Source organism: Peromyscus eremicus, chromosome 8a (genome assembly GCF_949786415.1).
Source record: "Peromyscus eremicus chromosome 8a, PerEre_H2_v1, whole genome shotgun sequence".
Classification (NCBI taxonomy): Eukaryota; Metazoa; Chordata; class Mammalia; order Rodentia; family Cricetidae; genus Peromyscus; species Peromyscus eremicus.
In genome coordinates, this window is record NC_081423.1 from 4,103,887 (window position 1) to 4,125,527 (window position 21,641).

At 51.1% G+C, this 21,641-nt stretch overlaps 1 protein-coding gene across 1 annotated transcript in view; it reads left to right on the forward strand.

The window, feature by feature from the left end:
* LOC131916223 (uncharacterized) overlaps positions 1 to 21,641 on the forward strand; it is a 130,064-nt gene that overhangs the window by 31,084 nt on the left and 77,339 nt on the right. The window contains 13 exon segments of the mRNA XM_059269531.1: positions 1,175 to 1,333; positions 1,756 to 1,880; positions 5,045 to 5,224; positions 9,322 to 9,477; positions 10,622 to 10,806; positions 11,481 to 11,663; positions 11,847 to 11,935; positions 13,402 to 13,434; positions 16,550 to 16,689; positions 17,940 to 18,099; positions 18,276 to 18,322; positions 21,308 to 21,494; positions 21,595 to 21,607. Of these exon segments, the coding sequence (XP_059125514.1) occupies positions 1,175 to 1,333; positions 1,756 to 1,880; positions 5,045 to 5,224; positions 9,322 to 9,477; positions 10,622 to 10,806; positions 11,481 to 11,663; positions 11,847 to 11,935; positions 13,402 to 13,434; positions 16,550 to 16,689; positions 17,940 to 18,099; positions 18,276 to 18,322; positions 21,308 to 21,494; positions 21,595 to 21,607 (1,657 nt within the window).

The following is a 21,641-nucleotide window of genomic DNA, read 5'->3' on the forward strand; positions in this document are numbered from 1 at the left end:
GTGGAAGTAGGGTCATTTGAAGATGTAGCCTAGTCTCAGGCTTGGGGATGAGGAAGGGGGTGATGTAGGGACTTTGTCTTGAATCATAGTAATCAGCCTGCTCAGCTTCCAAGGGATCAGCCAGGGGCTGTAGATACCAGGCTGTATGCTGGCCAGTGGGATAAATGGGTGTCCTGCCCCCCAAAGTCAGCCCTGTTCCAAGGCCAGATGTTTGAGAAGCTTCCAGCTGTGCCTTCTGGGACATTATCTTACGCCAGGATTCCCATTGGGCAATATCCCATACACATGTACCCATTTCATCCTGCCTCTGCAGGACGCTGGCGGGGTCTCCATCATGGACCACACATCACCCCTCTGTCTGCTCTGAGATAATTAGACTCTCGGGTTCTGGCTCTGGCCTTGACTGACCTTTGCCAACAGCCCCCTGAGAAATGTTACTTCATTTCACAGATGAGGAAGCTGAGGCTCAGAGAGCTAGTGTGAGCATCTCCAGTGCACTTAGAAGTAATAGAAGCAAGGCCTGGGGGTAGCTCAGCCAGTCAAGTGCCTATTGAGTAAGTGTGAGGACCTGGCTTCATTCTCCAGAGACCACGTGTCCAGGGTATGTTGGCCACACTGTAACCCAGTGCTGCGGAGGGGGGCACAGGTGGATCTCTCAAGCTCACTGGCTGGCTAGCCAGCCTAGCAGAATCTGCAAGCTCCAGAGAAAAGTGAGAAACCTTGCCCCAAAACAAGTGGATAGCGCCCAAGAAATATCTGCAGTTGTCCCCTCGCCTCTACACACATGCACATACATGCATACCTGTGTACACATAAGGCTTTAAAAGGCTCTGAGTTGAATGAGGATTTGACATGCAGCTCAGAATCCCCATTTCACAGATGAGGTACAGAGAGGTGGTAGCACCGTCTTGAGGTAACACAGCTCGTATCTGTGGAGCTGAACTGGGGTTCAGATGCGGGTCTGACTTCCAAGCCAAGGTGTCCCACTTCATACTTTTCCTTTACCTTCAAGGAAACTTGTTAGAATTTTGTACACAGGCTGGGTCCTACTCCTGTTAGCTTCAGGCTGCAGGGTCCTGAGCAGCCCTGGCATGAGGGTGTGGCAGGCCGGGGCTGAGTCCGAGAACCTTGGCCAGTGGCTAACTGTGCGTCTGTTGATGCTGCTCTGCCCCAGTGGGCTCCTTTGTGTGGAGCCACATCCTGCAGCTGCTGGAGACGGATGATCCCCTGAAATGTGACCTTCGGGACTCCCTCCCTGAGGACATCCTCAGTCAGCAGTTCCAGACGGAGACCTGGAAACACTCCTCCTATTCTGATGTCACTTTCCGCTCAAGTACGGCTCACCTGGGGCCACAAGGCCTGGGGACCCCAGAGCTCCAGTCTCCAAGAACACAGGGCCTAAGGGCACTCTTTCTCTCGCCGGGGTGACATAGAGCTGCCCAGGGCCAGCCTGGACAGCTCAGTGAGAACCTGACTCAAAAAGTAGAGGCCTTGAGCGTAGTGGAAATGCTTGTGCTGCTGCACAGGGCCTGTGTTAGGTCTCCGTGTGGGCAGTGGGGAGGCCACAGAAGTCTTTTCAGCTGAGGTCCCTGAACCACCTCAGCCATCCTGGGAAGTGTAGGGTGTGGAGGGGTGCTCTGGCTTCCCCATCAGCCTTCACTGGGTGGAGGAGACGATGGAGAACCCTCTCCTGGGGCAGGACACACTGTGGGTGTAGCCTCTCTTTTTAGCTCCCAGGATCCTCTTTTCCCTTAGCATCTGGCAGCCTGGGAGGCAACCTGGAGAGGACCTTCCTCTTCTCCTCCGGCTCTTTCCTCCTTTCTTCTGCCGTGGTAAACCTCACTGTCCATGCTGCTGGTCGGGCCTTCAACCTGCAGGAGGTAAGATTGCTACGCTTGCCATCTCCCTAGGGCCTGTCCTGGAGGCAGAGCAAGGAGTGATCCCATCTGTCCATCCGTCTGTCCACCTGTCCCTCACTTCTGTTGTTCTATATTCCATCTGTCATTTTGACCCATCTAACCTGCCCATGGATAACAGCCATACATCTGTCCACACGTGTTATCCAAGCATCCTTCCATCCAGCTCACCCCTTTCATTATCCACCCTCTCACTCATCCCTCTTCATCCATCATCCACCCATCCATCCATCCATCCATCCATCTATCCATCCATCTATCCATCCATCCCACTCATCCATCTACCCTTCCACTCATCTCTCTGATCCATCTGTCTATCCTAATCCACCCCACTCATCCATTCCTTTCTCCATCTATCACTCATATTCACTCATCCACGATTTGTATTCCCACCTTCCATTTGTCTCCATCAATTCGTCTGTCCACATTCTACCCACCTACCCATCCACCTACATTTATCCATCTATCTACCTACTGTCCATCCCAGAAATATTCCTCCTCTGACATGTACCAAGCAATATGCTTGGCTCTGGATACATGGTGATGAACAGTTAAGGCATGGTCCCTGCTCTCCTGGTACTTTCCATTCTGAGAGGCTATTGTGGGAGTTTTCTCCCTGGGTGGGGGAGTACTAAACAACTTCTACCTCCTCCATCGAAAATCCTAATGATAAACCAAAGTTTGAGTTCACCAGAGTTCATGCTGAGGAACCAACGAATTCATTAAGCTTACTTGCAGAGCAGCCATGCTGGAAGGTCTGCACCTGGTGTGGATGATGGCTCCTCCTTGACCGCATAGATGTCCTGTCCCCAGCCTTCCTTAGCCCCTCTCTAAGGCCAAGAGGCCACATGCGGTTGGGACAGAATTGCATATAACTGGCTGGGAGGAACAATCACTCTCTTCACCCCTTCTGTGAGGGGTCAACTGTCAACAAGCCCAGGAGTGACCATTTGTGAGCAGACACAGCTGGTCTCATGAAGATGGTGGGCAGTGTTGTTCTGAAAGTGTCTTACAAGAGAGGGAGACGGCTGAAAGTGACCACAGCAACTTTAAACTGTTTATTTGGGGACATGAGGTTTGAGCTGAGACCTGACGGATGGACATTGTATTAAATTTCTTGTTGCTATGACGACGAGATCCATGGCAAGATGAAGTGAAGGAAAGGCTCAATTCGATAGTACAGTCCATTATGGTGGGAAGTCATGGTGGCGGCAGAAGTGTGGGTGGCTGGCCACATTGCACCCACAGTTGGGAAGCACGTAATGTGTGTGCATGTGTATGGATGTGGGCACACACATATAAATGCACACATATGCGGGCGCACAGCTTGCTCTCTGTTTTTTATTTTAAAACATTGATTTATTGTCAGGGGTAGAACATATGGGCACCACTTCGTGCATGTGGAGGGCGGGAGTCAAGTATCTCCTTCCAATGGGTTTGAGGGATAGAACTCACATCATCAGCCAAGGCTGCAAGTCCCTTTATCTGCTGAACCGTATCACTGGCTCAGACTTTCTCCTTTTTTTTCAGACCAGATTCCAGCCTGTAGAACGGAGCTACTTTAGAGCGGGTCTTCCTTTCTCTCTTTAGCTCTTTGGAAATACCTGATGGATGGGTCCAGAGGTGTGTTTCCATGGATGGTGACTCTAGGTTCAGTCAAGGGGACCTGTGCAGAGCTGAGGTCAGAGAGTGTCTGCGAAGCAGGATACTAGTGAGTGCAAAGGTCCCAGAAGAGAAGAGTTGTGTTCACAAGGAACAGGGTGGGGGCATAGAGAGGAGCAGAGTGGAGGGGTGGGGTACAGAGAGGAGCAGAGTGGAGGGAGGGGTGGGGGACAGAGAGGAGCAGAGTGGAGGGAGGGTGGGGGACAGAGAGGAGCAGAGTGGAGGGAGGGGTGGGGGACAGAGAGGAGCAGAGTGGAGGGAGGGGTGGGGAGCACAGAGAGGAGCAGAGTGGAGGAAGGGCTGGGGGACAGAGAGGAGCAGAGTGGAGGGAGGGGTGGGGAGCAGAGTGGAGGGGTGGGAGACAGAGAGGAGCAGAGTGGAGGGGTGGGAGACAGAGAGGAGCAGAGTGGAGGGGGGTGGGAGACAGAGAGGAGCAGCATATATTAAACAGCCCTTACTTGTCACCATGAGGAATGGATGAATGTGCCGCAACAGTGAAAGACAGACAATTTCTTTCTTCCCCTCGCTCCCTTGCTCCCTTGCTTCCTCCCTTCCTCCCTCCCTCCCTCGCTCCCTCACTCCCTCCCTCCCTCCCTCTCTCTTTCTCTCCTTCCTTCCTTCCCCTCTTATGGTGCTGGAGCAGGAACCCTAGTGCACGCTAGGCAAGCTCTCCAACTTAGTGGGAGGGCAGAGGGAAGACCTCTGAGGCTGGTGTCCTAGGGCTTGTTGTGATGTCCTGACATTTGGCCCCAAGGCCCTGGAGTCTGTGTGCAGGACGAGTCCTCTGCGTTCTCCCTTTCTGGTTGAGGGAGACCAGAGCCTGTCAGTCAGACTCTGCTGGCTGGGGGTAGCACCCCTGTGATTTTTCTCCAACACCATAAAGAGAGCTGGATGGCGGGAGGGAAAGGAGAGGAGGTGAAAATAAGGAAAACCAGGTGTCTGGGTGGGGGGCAGGAGGAAAGAAGATGGACAGGTGGGTGGACAGCTCATAAATGTGCAGGAAGGAGGAGAGGTGAGGGAACAGGGGGATGAGGGATGCTCGGACGGGAGGGGAGCCAGAGGAAGGGCTCATCGTTCATCCACCGGCTTCTGAGAGTCATCCGGACTAGTGGGTGCCTCATGGATAATTCCTGAGTCCCCAGACCCCTCAAGGGTATTCCCACGCCTGAGTCTGGGTGTTATCTTATTGCTGTGTGCTGGAAACCCAGGTGGGGGTGTATGGCCTGGGATGGGGATGTGAGAAGGAAGGCTTCCCAGAGGAGGTGGTATTTGAAGCCCCCGAAGAATCCACAGGAAATTTTGCCTGAAAATTTCAAGGTTGTGCCCTGTTTCCTGAGCCCAGGTAGTCCCTAGGAAGCCCTGAGTGCTCCAGGCTAGCCTCCTAGGTCCCTGTTCCAGTCTGTAGGAGTACCCTTGATTACCTGTGTGACTGGGTTACTCATTCATGGCCTGGTTTCTCTCTCTAGCTGGGACTCCGGCTGGAAAATGCTGAAGACATCATCCGCAGTCTACTGGGCCCCAAATCCTGGAGGCAGGAAGAAAAGAGAGAGGCTGAGCCAGAGAATTCTTGGGGGCCAGAGCCAGACCTGGACAGCTCTGACTGTCCAGGAGAAAGATCCAGAAAGATGAAGGACCTCCAGGAGAAGGTAATAAATCTGGTGTGCTCTGACCACCCTGTCCCCCACCCAGTGACCCAGATGCCAGCATGGGCTCCTGGGAAGACTGCAGGTGTCCATGCATCCCTTGTGGGCACCTGCTGCCCAGGCCTACCTGGTGCCAAGAAGGTGTTTGTCTGAGTGTAACCTCTACACAGGAAAGTCCCAAAGCCCCATCAGGATGTGCGTCTTCACCTCTTGCACCAGTGAGGCCAGTACCCCAGAGAACCTTTTCTTCTAGTCAGGACCCATCCCTAACCAAGGTGACCCCTGGTCTAACTTCTGATGGCACCAATCACTCCTGGCTTTAAAATTAGTGTTTTAAAGCTGGTGCAGAGGCAGTCACCTGTAACCCCAGTGCTGGGGTGGAGAGGCCAGCACTGAGTGGCTAGACGGCCTAGCCCAATCAGGAAGCTCCAGCTTCAGTGAGACGCTCTGCCTCAAAGAATAAAGTGGAGAGCAGAGTTGAAGAAGACAGCTGATGTTGACCCCTGGCTTACAAGTGCATGTGCGTGCACGCACGCGTGCGCACTCACACACACACATTCACACACACACACACACACTCACACACACTCACACACACATTCACACACACATACACACATTCACACACACACACACACACACACACACACACACACACACACACACAATGACCTGAGAGTACTGGTGTCACCCTCACCAGAAAGCTGATGACCTATCATGCTCACAGGAGCCTTTTTGATTTTTTTCTTTGAAATAGTTTTTCTCTGTAGCCCAGGCTGGCCTCCAACTTGGAATCCTCCTGTCTCAGCCTCTTTGTTGATGGGCTCACAGTGGAGGCCCACCATGCTCATCTTACACACATCTTCATCTTCTATAATACTCTTCCCCCTGTCCTGCTTCCGCCCTGGGAGCTATTGAGCAGCTGTGTGCCGCTGTAGACTGTTGGCGTTTCCTCAGATGTCACGTAAATTTTGACATGTATTTAAAGCTTGCACTTGCTCTAGCTCGGTTTCATTCATCCAGGGCTGTGTGGTGCCCCCTGTCCCCGCCCAGGACTGGGAGTAGAACCCAGGGCCTTTCCCATGCTAGGAAAGCACTCTACCACTTAACTAGTCCAGCCTTCCCCCCTTTTCTTTCTTTCTTTCTTTCTTTCTTTCTTTCTTTCTTTCTTTCTTTCTTTCTTTCTTTCTTTCTTTTTTTCTTTTCTTTTCTTTTTTTTAAGACAGGGTCTCACTATGTGGCTTAGGTTGACCCCAAACCCTCTTGGGCTCAGGCTGGCCTGGAACTTACTCTTTAGCCCATGGCTACCCTCAGACATGTGATTCTCCTGCCTCAGCCTCCTAGTGCTGAGATCTCAGGTCTGCTCCATCCTGCCAGGCTAGTGTCTTACTTTAATCTGCATTTCCCTAATGAAATGGTGATGAACCTTTTTTTTTTATCATTTTATTTTATATATATTTTTGTAACAAGGTCTCACCATGTATACCAGTTGGCTTCAGTCTCACAGAGATCTGCCTGTCTCTGCCTTTCATGTGCGCACCACCATGCCCAGCCATGTGTATTTATTTTTATTACGTGTGTATGTGTGCATACTCACAAGCACATGGCACAAAATGTGTGTGGAGGTCAGAGGACAACTTGTGATTGTTGGTCCTCTCCTTCCACCATGTGGATGGGGTCATCAGGCTGCAAGTGCCTGAGCCATTGTGCCAGCCTTGTGGACAGTTCTGCTAGCCAGCTGTCGTCTTTGCTGAAATGTATATTCAGATATTAGATATTTTTTATTTTATTGGCTTCTTTTCTCCTCCTTCCTTCCTTCCTTCCTTCCTTCCTTCCTTCCTTCCTTCCTTCCTTCCTTCCTCCCTTCCTCCCTCCCTCCCTCCCTCCCTCCCTCCCTTCCTTCCTTCCTTCTTTTTTGACAGGGTTTCTTTGTGTAGCCCTGGCTGTCCTGGAACTCACTCTATAAACCAGGCTGGACTTGAACTCACAGAGATCCGCATGCCTCTGCCTCCTGGTGTGTGCCACCACTGCCCAGTTGGGTTATTTATTTTTTTTTACAGGGTTTTGGGAATTCTTTATTTTAGAAATAACTCCTGTTATCAGATATGTGACTTGGAAACACTATCTCACAGTTTATGGTGTGTCTTTTTAGTCTCTTCTAGTGGGAATGGTTTCGTTGCTTAATTTGGGGTTTTCTTTCACTTTTCTGTATATGTGTGTGTGCATGCATGTGTGTGTAGATGTATGTGCTTGCATGTGTGTGCATGTGTATTTGTGCATATGTGTGTGCATGTGTTTGTGTGTGCATGTGTTGACCCTGAGCATCTTCTTCCATCACGTCTCTACCTTATTTTTTAAATTAATTTCATATTTGAGTGTTGGCCTGTATGTATGTGTGTGCACCATATGTGCAGTAACCATAAAGGTCAGAAGAGGGCATCAAATCCCCTGGAACTGGACTTCCAGAGAGTTCTTGGCCTCCATGGGGGTGCTGGAACTGAACCTAGTGCTCTCAGCTGCCCAGCCATCTCTCCAGCCCTCTACCTTGTTTTTGGGGACACAGCTTCTCTCTGACCCTGGAGTTCACCTGCTCCACTAGGGCGGCTGGCCCAGGTGTTCTCCAGACTCCGCCTCCCCAGCACAGTGATTAAGGGGCACACTGAGTGCTGGGGACCCAGACTCAGGTCTTCCTGCTCTGTCAAGTACTTCCTTGACTGAGTCATTTCCCAGCCCCTGTGGTATTTTAAATTTTTTTTTTATTTTATTTGAGATAAGATGTAACCCAGGCTGGCCTCACACTGACAACCCCTGTCCCACCTCTCCAGTGCATGCTGGACCCCTAGCACCATGTAAAAGCAGATGTGGAGGTGGTGCTAGCACTCGGTAAATGGAGGCAGGAGGATCAGAAGTTCAAGTTTGAGGGCAGCCTGGGTTACATGAGACCACTTCAAAAGATAAAATGAAATGAAAAATTGTGCTGTAAGGGACCTGGGTGTGCTTTTGTGGTATGTGTGTGCATGTCTGAGGGTATGTGCCTTGTAGTTGGAAGCCTGTCTTCAGTTGAGTGATCAGGTCCATTGCTAATTATTGTCCTAGCAGAGACTCTGGGCACAGGTTCTCATGTGTATTCTGGAGGGCGGGGACCATGATGGGCACGCACTCTGCCTGCGGCGTTTGCTCTTGTAAAATGCCATGTCTGTGTACATCTGAGAGCCAGCAGCGTGGGTGGCTTGGGTGTGTACTGACATGTTTATACATAGACCAGATGTTAGCCCAAAGCCCAGGTGGGCTAGGAATAAACACTTCTTTCTAGCTGGGCATGGTGGCATATGCCTGTAACCTTAGCACTTAGAAGGCGGAGGAGTTTTCAAGCAAGCCTCAGCCCCATGATGGGTTAGAGCCTGTCTGGGCTACTTGGGACCCTCTTCAACAAAAACAAAACAAACATTTTTGTCTTAGAATGCACTCTTTGTAGTCTGTTATTTTCTCATGTTTCATACTCACATGCCAAGATGTATTTTGCTAAGACAAAGAGAGTAACAACAGATACCCGATCTCCATGTTGGCAAGACCGCAGGGTGGGCAGGGACTGTGGTGCACAGAAGAACAGCCATCCACACACCAGCAGCTGCTTCTTGGCTCTGGTTACCCCTTACTGAGGGGTGGGTAGACAAACTAATATTTCTGTCTTCAAAGAAGCCGTGGGTTTGGATTCTATATAAAATCTCCTAACTTTCAATGTTAGGAATAAAGTCTACATCATAGCGTGAGGAATGGTGAGGGACTAGGTGATCATGTGGACCTGAGTGCCGCTCGGGTGGCTGGGCCGAATCCTACGGGGGTGCCGAAGGGGAAGCAGGGAAGCAGCTGCAGTCCCGAGTGGACTCATCACGGCTCATCCATGCTGACTTCGTGTTCACACCTGCACTGGGCCATGGACACTACTGTGCACATCAAAGAACATGTGTGGGAGAGAGCGCCTGGTGGGCTGGGCCCCACACACCCTTGACCTTTCTAGCAGCCCCCCCCTCCCTCCCACTCCAGAGGCCTTGCCTGGCTCACCCCAAGTTTCTCCATCTTCATTCCGGGTTCTTTCTCAGGTAGCCCAGTGGTATAGGGCAAGACGGGCACCAAGCTGCCAGCTGAGTTTCAAAGTGTTTGGGCACGAGCTGAGCTTCCTGGACTGTGGGCCTCTGGGGGACCACAGGAGATGCTGGTCTCTGCACCTGGCTGAACTTGCCATCAAGTTCCTCAAGGTACTCCCTGTCCAACCCCTGTCTCTGACCCCTCTCCCATGACTCCTGCACTCTGCCGCTACACCCTGCTCTCTGTCCCCAGCCCTGTGCCCTGCCTCATGTCTCTGTCCCCAGCCCTGCACTGTAGTTGGTATTTTTTTTATTTACTCTTTAGTTCTTTGGGGACCCACCACCCAGCTCCCAAATAAATCACAGAGTCTTATTCTTTCTTATGAACGCTTGGCCTTAGCTTCTCTTGTTTCTAGTCAGCTTTTTTTAACTTAAATTATCCTGTCTACCCTTTGCCTCTGGGCTTTTACCTTTCTCTATTTCTGTATATCTTCTCTTTCTTATTCCATGTCTGGCTGTGTAGCTGGGTGGCTGGCCCCTGGAGTCCTCCTCCTTCTCTCACTCCCGGATCTTCCCTCTCCCCAGATTTCTACTTCTATTTATTATAAAGGCACTCTATAACACTATGCCCTGCCTCGTGTCTCTGTCTCCATCCCCTTCCCTCTGCCTCTGTTTACAGTTCTCTGACCTGAGTCCTACCCCTGTTCCTCCCCTCTATCCCCTACCTCTGTCCCCTGCCCTTTGACCCTGGGACATGAAATTTAGGGTCATACCTGAGCACAAGGCCTTCCCCACACCACCTCCCACTTTAGGCCTGTTGTGGGTCTTGCCATGGTCTTGACTTCCGATTCAGACATAGAGATATTTAGCTCTTTTTATCTTTTTAGTGCTGGGGGTGGGGTGCAGGGCCTCATGCATGCTAGCCAAGCACTCTGTACAGAGCCATACCCCAGTCTTGAAACAGAGATATTAAATAAAAACAGCATGTTTCCTTCAGAGGGCCCATGCTGACTAAGTTAGTGCCCAGGTCTGCTTAGGACACACTGATTTTGATATGTCACTGGTTGTCCGACACCTGCTGTCCCCACCTTCCTTTCCTTTGATCAATAAGCAGACCATTGTATTCCCAGGGTGGCTCTACTCCTGCAGGCTATGTGGCCTTGGGCCAACCATTCACGTCCATGGCCTCATTTTCCTCACCTGTATCTCTGGAACAACTTATATTTGGAGGAAAAGTGGGCGTCCTGTGCTCCATGCTAAGATCACCTGTCCCTAGCCATGGCTGTGGGTTGTCACTATGGTTCTCTGACCACAGGGGCAGGAGATACAGGTGACCCGGAGGCTGAATCTGGCTGTGGGGGATCTCTTCTTTCCCACAATGTCTGGCATTCCAGCCAGGCTCACCATACATGCCTTGGCCACTGTCAGCATCCATGTCCAAGGCGTGGCTGACTTTCAGCCACTCTCAGATTTCTCCCTGAGGGGTTACATCAAGCTCAGGTAACAGACTTCTCCAAGTTGGGGTGAGTAGGGGATTGAGGATGTGGGGTACTGGGCATCCATCATCCAGGCTGTGGGAAGTACCCATTCCGCAGCCGTCAGTCAACCTGCTGTTGCCAAAGCAGACAGCTGTGAGGGTGTCTTGAGCTATGAGGTCCCTTTACAATGAGAAGACAGGCCCAGAACTGTGAAGCTGTGTGCTCAGGGCTGCACAGGGGAGTCGGGCCACAGGGTCTCTAGTCACAGTCACCACATTCTGCCTCCCAAGGGAGGTGAGAGGAGCCAAACCCCAGTGACCATGGAGCGAGGAGGGCAGGTCCTTCTTTAATCCCACTGTTGGTGAGGAAACAGATTCAAATGAGGTTGCCACAGGACCAGGCCGTGTGGTCTGGAAGCGGGTAACAGAATGCATGTAAGTCATGAAATGGTCTCATTTCTGGGCGGTCTGCCCCACCACCCAGCCAAGCTGTCTGTGGGTTCTGAGTATGACTGAGAACAAGGACAACACATCCTCTACCGGGCGGGGGCGGCTGAAGTGGGGCTTGTAAGTGGGGCTGAAGCGTCCTGGCTGTGTCCTGAGCCCCTCCGAGGCTCAGCATCTCCATCTGTACAATGGGCTGGTGACAGCGAGGACTGGATGGTGCAGGCACCAGACCTTGTCTCTCCTCCCTCAGTGTCCTCCTTCAGGTCTCAGCTCAGATGGGCACCGCAGGGGCCCTGGGACAGGCCAGGCTCAGGTGGTTGACCTGTGCCCGTGGCACCGCCAGCCTAGACGGTGGGATCCAAGCAAGGAAGGGTCAGGACTTCAGAGTGCATCTGAACGCCCCAGAGAACTCAGCGGAGCTACTCAGCTTCAGGTGGTGGTCTTCACCACCGAGTGGGCGGCGTCTGCAAAGCGGGTGGGGGATGGGGGGTAAGCTGCTTATGGGAAGAGATGGGGTGGGGGGCCTGCATGGAGGAGGGGCTGGGTGGGGCCGGTTGACAGGGAGTGGCCTGCATGTGCACAAGGACAATTTGTCAAACTCATCCTCTTCCACTAGCTCCAGGCTGTATCTTGTCACCTGGCACAGTGTGAAGAACTTGAGTGAAGGTCACAGCTTCTCCGAGTCCCGGTCCTGTGCCCATGAAGGTAGGCAGCTGGGCCTCTGGTTCTCGGCCTGAGATGGATGTCCTGGGTGTGGAGGACGACCTCCAAATTACCCTCCAAATTGTTTGTGTCACTGATATTTAGTCTCCTAACAACCTGGCTTCTAGTATTGCACCCTGGGAAAAACCAAAGTCACTATGAAATGCACAGAGGTGTCTGAGGAACTTTTGTTTATTTGTGATGAGGTCTTATGTAGCCCAGGCTGACCTCAAACTCATTGTTTGTTTATTTGAGATGAGGTCTTATGTAGCCCAGGCTGACCTCAAACTCATTGTTTGTTTATTTGAGATGAGGTCTTATGTAGCCCAGGCTGGCCTCAAACTCATTGTTTGTTTATTTGAGATGAGGTCTTATGTAGGCCAGGCTGGCCTCAAACTCATTGTTTGTTTATTTGAGATGAGGTCTTATGTAGCCCAGGCTGGCCTCAAACTCATGAGCAGCAGAACTGATCCTCCTGCCTCCAAAACTCTGCTTAAGGGGAAAATGGCCTATTCCGGCTCACATCTTCAGGGGATCACTTCACCATGGCGGGGAAGGTGTGGCCACAGGAGCGGGAGGCCAGTTGGCCGTGTGACACCTGTAGTCAGGACACAGAGAGGGGTGAACACTGCTGCTCGGTTCTCACTCTCCGTTTACTCAGTCCTGGGCCCACGTTTAGGGTGGGTGTTCCCTCCTTCATTAACCTAATCTGGAAGACCCCTCACAGACTCGCCCAGAGGCTAACCTAATCTACATAGAAGCTAACCTAGTCTAGAGGCTAACATCTACATAGAGACTAACCTAATAATCTACATAGAGGCTAACCTAATCTACATAGAGGCTAACCTAATCTAGAGGCTAACCTGATCTACATAGAGGCTAACCTAATCTAAACAATACCTTATAGACCAGACTTGCCTCCTCCATGATCCTGACCCTGTCAAGTTGAAGCATTGACTATTATACAACTGAGTAATATATGTCTCTCAATATATACATTGAGAGACAGCCTGGGCTGGTCTCTAACTCTCTGTGTAGCCAAGGATGACCTCGAACTCCTGGTTCTGATTTTGTTTTTGAGTAGCGTGGAGGACTAAGAGATTAAAGACAGGATTAGCGACTAGAGACAGAGCATGTTTCTAGGCACTTTCTTTTCTTTTTATCCTTTTAATTTTTTCCTTGGGTGCTTTTTTTCCTTTCTTTAAACAATTGTTACATGTTTATCTATTTGTATGTGTGTGGGGCTATGACTTAGGGGAGTCTCTTCTCTCCCCCCATGTGTGTTCTGGGGACAGAACTTAGGTTGGTGGGCTTGGCAGCAAGCACCTTTACCTACTGAGCTGTCTTGCTTGCTCTCCCTCCTCCCCTCCCTCCTCCCCTCCTTCCTCCCCTTCTTTCTTTTTACAGCTAGTTATTTGAAGTGACATTATTGCTTGAATGTACAAGACAAATTTATGGCACTAGTGCAGACTCTTTTTCCTGGGGGTAAAGAGGATGCACCTGTCTCCAGTAATGGGCCAATCGGTTCCTCAGATGCCAGGATCAGATGGGAGTTAGCTCCTCTTTCCTCTTAAGAGGCATGGGAGGAGCAGCTGCTTTTTGTTGTTGTTGTTTTGTTTGTTTTTGTTTTTGTTTTTCGAGACAAATTTTCTCTGTGTAGCCCTCATTGTCCTGGAACTTGCTTTGTAGACCACTCTGGCCCTGAACTCACAGAGATCCATCTGCCTCTGCCTCCCAAGTGCTGGGGTTAAAGGCGTGCACCACTCTACTCAGCTGTAGCTGCTTTCTTTCATGACACAGCTCAGTGAAGGATCAGAGGAAGTCCTTCACAAAACATTCTTGTGCAAAACCACATGAGTCCCTCAGGAACCACCAATCCAGGAGTGGGGCTCCATTCTTTCTTGGCCAGTTTGTTAACATCTGCTTCAGCCAAGTGGGGATGCTACCAGGACCACGGGCCAAGCAGACTGGGCCAGACCATTCTCAGAAGCGTGCATGGCCCATGATGGAGATGCCTGACAGCACACTGCTGGTTTAAAGGTCCCAGGGAGACTGAAGCCTTCAGAGCAGAGCCTCTCTTTAGATCCTTAGAAGAAGGGAAAGAAAAAGACACTTCTTTAAAATGGCAGTGACATCAGAATTCCTCTGGCAGGCCTAGTTTATTGGCCATCAAGAACAAGAATATATTCTGTGGTGGTTTAATGAGAATTGGTCCTCAGAGGCTCATACATTTGAGTGCATATTCCAGGTTAGCATAATTGTTTAGAAAGGATTAGGAGGTGTGGCCTTGTTAGAGGTGATGTGTCACCAGGGGCTGGCTTTGAGATTCCAAAAGCCCCCCCCTCATTCCCAGTTAGTGTTCTCTCTCTCTCTCTCTCTCTCTCTCTCTCTCTCTCTCTCTCTCTCTCTCTCTCTCCTCAGCTTGTGGATCAGGATGTCAGCTCTTGGCTACTGCTCCAGCACCATGCCTGCCTACCTGCTATCATGATGATTGTGAACACTAACACTTGGACTCATGAACCCCCAAATTAAATGCTTTTTTTAAATCAGTTGCCTTGGTAATGGTGTCTCTTCACAGTAATAGAAAAGTAACTAAGAGTCACTCAAACCATGAACCATCCGGAGGTGGTCCCAAGTCAGCAGTGACTCCTGCCCTAGCTTTCACCACCCTTGGATGTTGCTGTCTTGCACAAAGCTATAACAGCTAAAGGTGTGGATGAAGTAATAATCATCGCTGACCTTGTCACCAAGAGAACCAAAGTTCAGCAATGCAGGTCAAGACAGCACACCTCTGGAAACACACCCAGAGGAAGCTCAGAGGGGAGCCCTCACAGGTCACCTGGAGGAAGAGGTTCTCAGTGTGCTAAAACTCCAGCACAGCTTGACACAAATGACCTGTGGGCTGTGAAGGGACTTGGAACAGGTGAAAACTCTCATTGTAAAAGAAACCAGAGAAATTAAGAGTCTACAGAGAAGGTCTGGAAAAAGATCTGGCCAAAGATACTGCCTCGGAGACATCTAGACTTGCAGAAAAAAATAAAAAATGGCATTGTTTTCTCTTGCCCAGGGTGACCGTTGTGAGGATTTGAGTGGGAATCAAGATTTGGCTGATGCGATGCCAGGGCTTTGCATGACGCTGGAGAAAGGAGGGGGATTGATGTGCATTTGTTAATGCAAGCCTGGGCTAGAGGCTATGCCTGTCTTTGCAGAGTATTTCAGAATCATGCTGACTCAGTGAGCACAGCATGAAGAGAGTTCTGGGTCTGGAAGAGAGGCGCCTCACAGCCATCATGAAGTACGCCACTAGCATCCTAGCTTTCTTTACCACGGAACCTCATTAAGCTACAAAGGGAGCTTGAACTCGCCATTGATCAAAATTATGACTCCTATTCTGAAATCAACACAAATTGTATCAAAGCGTTTTGCCAAAAGATGTATTGAATCTTTCTTTGCAAGCCATTCTGGATGAGACTAGAGGAAACTGATCAGATCCTGGTGGCTGCGTGTGGAGGAAGTTTGGCGTCCTCCAGAGCACGGAGGCATTTCAGTCGTAACATCCATTCCATCACACAGGCTTCAGCAGGAGAGTTCCTTCCACATATTACTGTCGAGTTACCTGCTTTCTGAAAAATACAGCCTATAAGTCATTTTTACATTACAGCTCTGTACAATAGAGATGAAATTTTGTTTATTATGTTTATCCCAAGCTATAAACCCCATAAGCAAGTCATTTTGGTACATTCCAGAGAAAGATATTTATGTAGCTTAAAATAAAAAATAATTTTATAAGAAAAAAATGGTCCAGGGGCTAGATATAGTGGCGAATGCCTTTAATCTCAGCACTCGGGAGGCAGAGGAGGGCAGATATCTCTGAGTTTGAGGCCAGCCTGGTGTACAGAGTGAGTTCCAGGACAGTCAGGGCCACACAGTGAGATCCTGTCTCACACAAAAAGAATCATCCTGGGGTTGGAGAGATAGCTCTGAGGTTAAGAGCGCTTGGTGCTGTTGCAGAGAACTGGAGTTTGGTTCCCAGCACCCACAGTGGGAAGCTCACAACTGCCTGTAATTCCACCTCCAGGGGAACAGACGCCCTCTTCTGGACTCTTTGGGTACCTGCATTCACATGTTCATACACACAGACACAAAATTACACACACACACACACACACACACACACACACAAACACACACACACACACACAAATCATTAAAAACAATAGAAGTCTACATCAGTAGTTCTAGTGTGCTTGTTTTTGCCTTCTACAGCACCCCTGGATTGAGGGGGAGGGATTAAGGGAATGGCGAGTGAAATTGCAGGTTGCTATAACTGGCATTGGTGGTAGTTCCTGGCATCTGATTGGTAAAGGTCAGGAATGCTATAGAACATTGTGTAATATATATGATACTCTCAAAAGATTACTGGGCTTCATGTGTCAACAGTTTGCTGAGGCTGAGGAGCCCAGACCTATGCAGTCCTGTCTCTCAGGATTAATGTCTGTACAATACTGGTTCTCAGAAGGATGCTAACATGGGTGGCTGGGCCCACACCCTGCTCTCTCTGCTAACCACAGCTGTCACTCAACTCTCTTTGCAGTGTCCCAAGCCTGGGGTTTGCAGCTGTGTACTAATTGGCCTGGCCAGGGCCTGGTCAGCCCTCCCTGCTCTTGGCACCTGTGTTCACTAATTTGATTCTGAAAAAGCAGGGCCCAGGACTTCAGCTGTACCTGCTGGAAGCTGCCTACACCCTCCATTTCCAGGTGGGCAGTGTGGAGTGGCCCCTTCTTTCCCATCTGGCTTGTGGATCTCCCCATGCATATTAGCACCAAGAATTTGGCCACAAAGACTCTGAGGCATTGAGATGGCTCCCTGCTGCTGCAGGACCTTTGCACATGCTGACTCTCTGCCTAGCACCATTTAACTCTGACTCGATGTGTCAAGCACATTCCTGTGCCCAGACCTTTGCAATGGCTCTCTTCTGTGCCCAAGACAGTCTTTCTTCCAATGACAGGTAACCTCATATTCTGTATTCTCTCAGGCATCTTCACAGGCCGTCAAAGATAGCCCATCCCCACCACCTGACATAAAACACATATCCCTTCTAGGACCACTCAGGTACCCACATGACCAAGATTTCTGGCTGCTCTCTTACCTGGTTCTGTGTCTGGTTGTTATGTGGCCCCAACTCTGGGGTGTCAGGCCCCAGGGGCAGGAGCTTTGCACACTTAGGGCTCCCCATGCTTCAGGCTAGCCTCACAAGAAGTGCCAAATGAGTGAACAGAGATGTGGTATTTTATTTGACTTGTTTGCAGTATAGGGGGAGGAGCTAGGGCCTTATGCATGCATGCAAGGCCTGCAGGGTCCCTCTGAGCCACACCCTGACCCTGGCTCTGGGTTCTAGAAGCCGCTTAAGTCAAAGCTGCATTTCTCAGAGCTTCATGTGCAGTAGCTTGGGGTAGAAGAAGTTTGTTAAACAAAGGCCCTTGGGCCAAAAGAAGGCCAGGAAAGATAGATGCTGAACCTGGTTTCACCAACCCTTGCCCTCAGATTCTGGAGCAGAGTTGGTAGCAGCAAGCAAAGGATGGTAGAGTTTTGACTCCAGAACACAGGGTTGTGTCCTGGGGATTGCAGATGTCCCCTGTGCATAGCAAAGTGTGAGAAAGAGGAGGGACCCAAACAGGGCTAGTCTAGGATGAGACAGCATTGATAGGATGCTGGAGTTGTGTACTGCAGAAGCCTCATCCTGGTCATTTGCCCTGTCAATCAAGACCCGGAGAGGCTTGGGTGTAGCTCAGTGGGAAAACATTTGCCTAGCATGCAACCAAGCCTTGAACTCCAAACTGAGGGAAAATCAAAAGTCCTGTGCCAGGCTATCCTAAAACCTGCCTCTCCCGTGCTGCTGTTCAGAGCCCAGGAAACGCTTGACGGGCTTGTTCCTGCAAGGATAGGAGGCCCTGTTCAGAAGAGGAGCGGTGGTCTTCTCTCCTCAGGAACCTCACTGTGTTTGCAGAAGGACAGCTGGTTCCCTGAAGAAGCCACAGCCCACCTCTTCATGGGTACACCCCAGTCAGACATGGTCAGGGACGTGGGGTGGGGCATCAGCTACAGTGTGCCCCAGAGGAAGTGCCAGCTCAAGCTGCTGCACCCCAAAAAGAAAATTCAGCTGAATGGTGAGGACAGCATTCTCCCTGGTCACCTGACCCCTTGGCAGCAGCAGTGTGGGCAACATGCCTGCCACACATTCACTCCTGGGTTCCAGAGCAAGAGCTGGTCCCTTTGATGGTTCAGGGGATAGAAGATGGGCTGGAAGGTGGAGCCCCAGCCCTGAACTTGGCCTTGTCCCCAGGTAAGATGGAGGTTCCCAAGAGTGCACACATGGGCCATCTGGAGCTGGTACTTGGATGTCTATTCCATCAAGGTTTGCTCTGTATTCTTGGCACACCTGCATCAGCCCTATTCCCGGGTCTCCCTGCCCCAGCCAGTGTCCTGGGCCAACAAAGCCCCCACCCCGCACTGATGTGAAAAAAAAGTGTATAGATCAATAATAGACAGTTTGGGGGCTGGGGATAGCTCAACAATTCAGAGGACCCAGCACCCACATCCAGGGACTCACAACTCCAGTTTCAGAGGATCTGACACCTTTTGGCTTCTTGGGAACCTACATGCATGTGCACATACACATAATAGATCCATGCACATAAACAGATACTAAATCTTTAAAAGAAGAATAATAGAAGTTTTCACAAGTTCAGAGTAGAGAAAGATATTAAAACAAGTTAAACAGCCCACACCCAGGTTTCCTGATGTCAGGCTGAGGTTCCCAGAACTGGGTGACTTAACACAGTGTATCGGCCATTAGCTGTGAAGGCCAGTAGGGACCGTGAGCAGGGCTTTTCTGGGGAGGCCGTGAGGGAGCCTGCGTTCCCAGACCTGTGGGTTCTAACTGTAGAATTCCTCAGCTCAGAGATGGCTTTCTCCCTTTTTGGTCAAACTGTCTTCCCTCCACAGGCCATTTCAAATTGCCTCTTTTTAGGGGACAGCTGTCATACTGGATTCAGTCCAATAACCTCTTTAATGCCACCAGATACAAAGACCCTGTTTCCAGATGAGGTGCCCCTCACCTCTGACCCGCACCCTCCTCACCTCCTCTGACCCTCATCACCTCCTCTGACCCGCACCCTCCTCACCCCCTCTGACCTGCATCACCTCCTCTGACCCGCACCCTCCTCACCTCCTCTGACCCGCACCCTCCTCACCTCCTCTGACCTGCATCACCTCCTCTGACCCCGCACCCTCCTCACCTCCTCTGACCTGCACCCTCCTCACCACCTCTGACCTGCACCCTCCTCACCACCTCTGACCCGCTCCCTCATCACCTCCTCTGACCTGCTCCCTCCTCACCTCCTCTGACCTGCTCCCTCCTCACCTCCTCTGACCCGCATCCTCTCCACTACCTACCTCTATCTCCTGAGTGCCCAGGAAGTTGACTTCCTCCAAGCCTCAGGTGCCTAGGCTAAGACTCCTCGTTCTCAGCCCTGGGGTCTCAGCCTTCAGTGCCAGTGTGGGAAAGCCCCATGTGCTCCCAGAGTGCCTTCTGCAGCTCTCACACCTCTGACCCACCACAGTAACGCCAGCAGCTAGAGCTATGGAACTCACTGGAGCCTGTTCTCATAGCTCCTAGGTCCCCACTTCACTGATTTCAGGAAGCCCCACGGCAGAGGAGGAAACTGAGGCAGGCGAGCTCCTGAATTCAGGCAGCTGTGCTGGGTTCAGCTGAGTTGATGAGGTGTGACATGTTGGGGATCGTACATAGTGACTGGCCTGGAGAGACCCAGCTGCCTGTCCCTTGATGCAGGGACTATGACTGGAGTCTCCTTCTGTGGGTGCCAGGTCTGGGATGTGCTGCCTCCCACAGCCCTGATGTAGAGTCGAGATTGACATCATTGGGACACACAGTGCATGGATTGTGTGTATTATTGTAAAAAGGGAGTGTATGTATGCTTGTGTGAACACACGCACACACATGTATTCACATGCATGCACACATACTCACACATGTATAGACCTTGTTGTCTCTTATCTGTTTGTCTTGTGAAACAGGTCTCATTGTGTAGCCCAGGCTAACCTAGAACTTGTAATCCTCCCGTCTCTGCTTCTGGGACTACAGGCCTGTATTACTATGCCTGTCTGCTGGTACTTCCTCCTCTCCTTCATCTTCCTCCTCCTACCCTCTCCATCCTCCTTCCTGCCTCCTCTTCTTCTTCTTTTTTTTTTTTAAAAAAAAAAAAGCTTGAGTGTATGTATATGTACAATGTTCATGTCTGGTGCCCTTGGGGACCAGAAGAAGGCATCGGATCCCCTGGAACTGGAGTGACAGGCAGTTGTTAGCCACTCATGTGGGTGCTGGCACCAAACCCAGGTCCTCTGGAAGGGCAGCAAGTTCTCTAACCACTGAGCAACCTCTCCTCAAACTCATTCTGTAGCCAAGGATGTTATCATGTTTACAATCCTGTTATCCACTGAGTTCCAGGACTGCAGTGCACACCAGCACACCCGTCTCTGCTTTCCCAGCTCCTGTGGCCACTGACTACGAGTGACCAGCAGAGAGGCCCGTGGGGCTACCCTTCAGCTGGGCACCTGCCATTGAGAGCGCGGGTCACAGTTGTCTGTAGTTCCCCAGCAAGCCTCAAGGGTGGCCTCTGCTCCTGCCACGTTGTCCTTGTGCAGGGTCCTGGCTCCTGTCCCTGACCTTGACATCTTAGAGATGCCAGAATGGAGTCAGGAGGAGGACACTGTAGTGACCCAGACTTCAAGACTGGGACAGAGGCCAGGGTGGCCAGAGGTCGCACAGGTACAAGAGGCCAGGGTGGCCAGAGGTCGCACAGGTACAAGAGGCCAGGGTGGCCGGAGGTCGCACAGGTACAAGACTCTAGGCACTGCCAGGGCAGCTGCCCTGCCTCTAATGAGGTAAGGTGGGGCAGGGGAGTCCCTCCTGCTTCCCTCTGACTATGGACTAGGGAACCTATTTCAAACAATTCAGGGTTTTAAAATCTAGGCAGCGGTCTGGGGATGTGGCTCAGGTGTAGCGTGCTTGCCTGCTGTGGGCCAAGCCCTGGGCTTGATCCCTAGACCACATACACTGGCATGGTGGCACACACCTGTAATCCCAGCACTCAGAGGTTCAAGGCCATCCTCAGCTACATAGGGAGTTTGAGGCCAGCCTGGGCTACCTAAGACCCTGTCTTAAAAAATGAGGCCAAAGTCAAAGCAGAAGGTCTTCAATTAAGCTCCCTCCCACCCCCACCTGGTCAGAGCTCACAGGATCAGAGCCAGGACTGCTGGGCCTGCTGTCCCCAGGTGATGCTGGGACTTTTTCAGGGCCAGAGTGACCTGCAGCCAGAGTCAGGCAACAAGACCCAGCGGTTTGAGGCCCAGGTGGAGGCAAAGTTGGTGACAGCGGGCAGACCTGTAGTCCTTGGTAGGAGCATCACGTGGCAGTCAGGCAGCAGGCTGTCCATCTCTGCATCTCTGAGGCGCATGCTGAATGACCAGGCTCACTTAACAGGTAGTGGCCAGCACCCTTGCTCTGTGGTTGGGGATGGACAGCCCAGTGTCCCTGTGTGACCCTCACCAGCTGCACCTCCTTCACACCGATGTCCACCTAGGGTACCGGCTCCTGTGTGTTCCCACCTACTTGCCTACTGACCTCCTT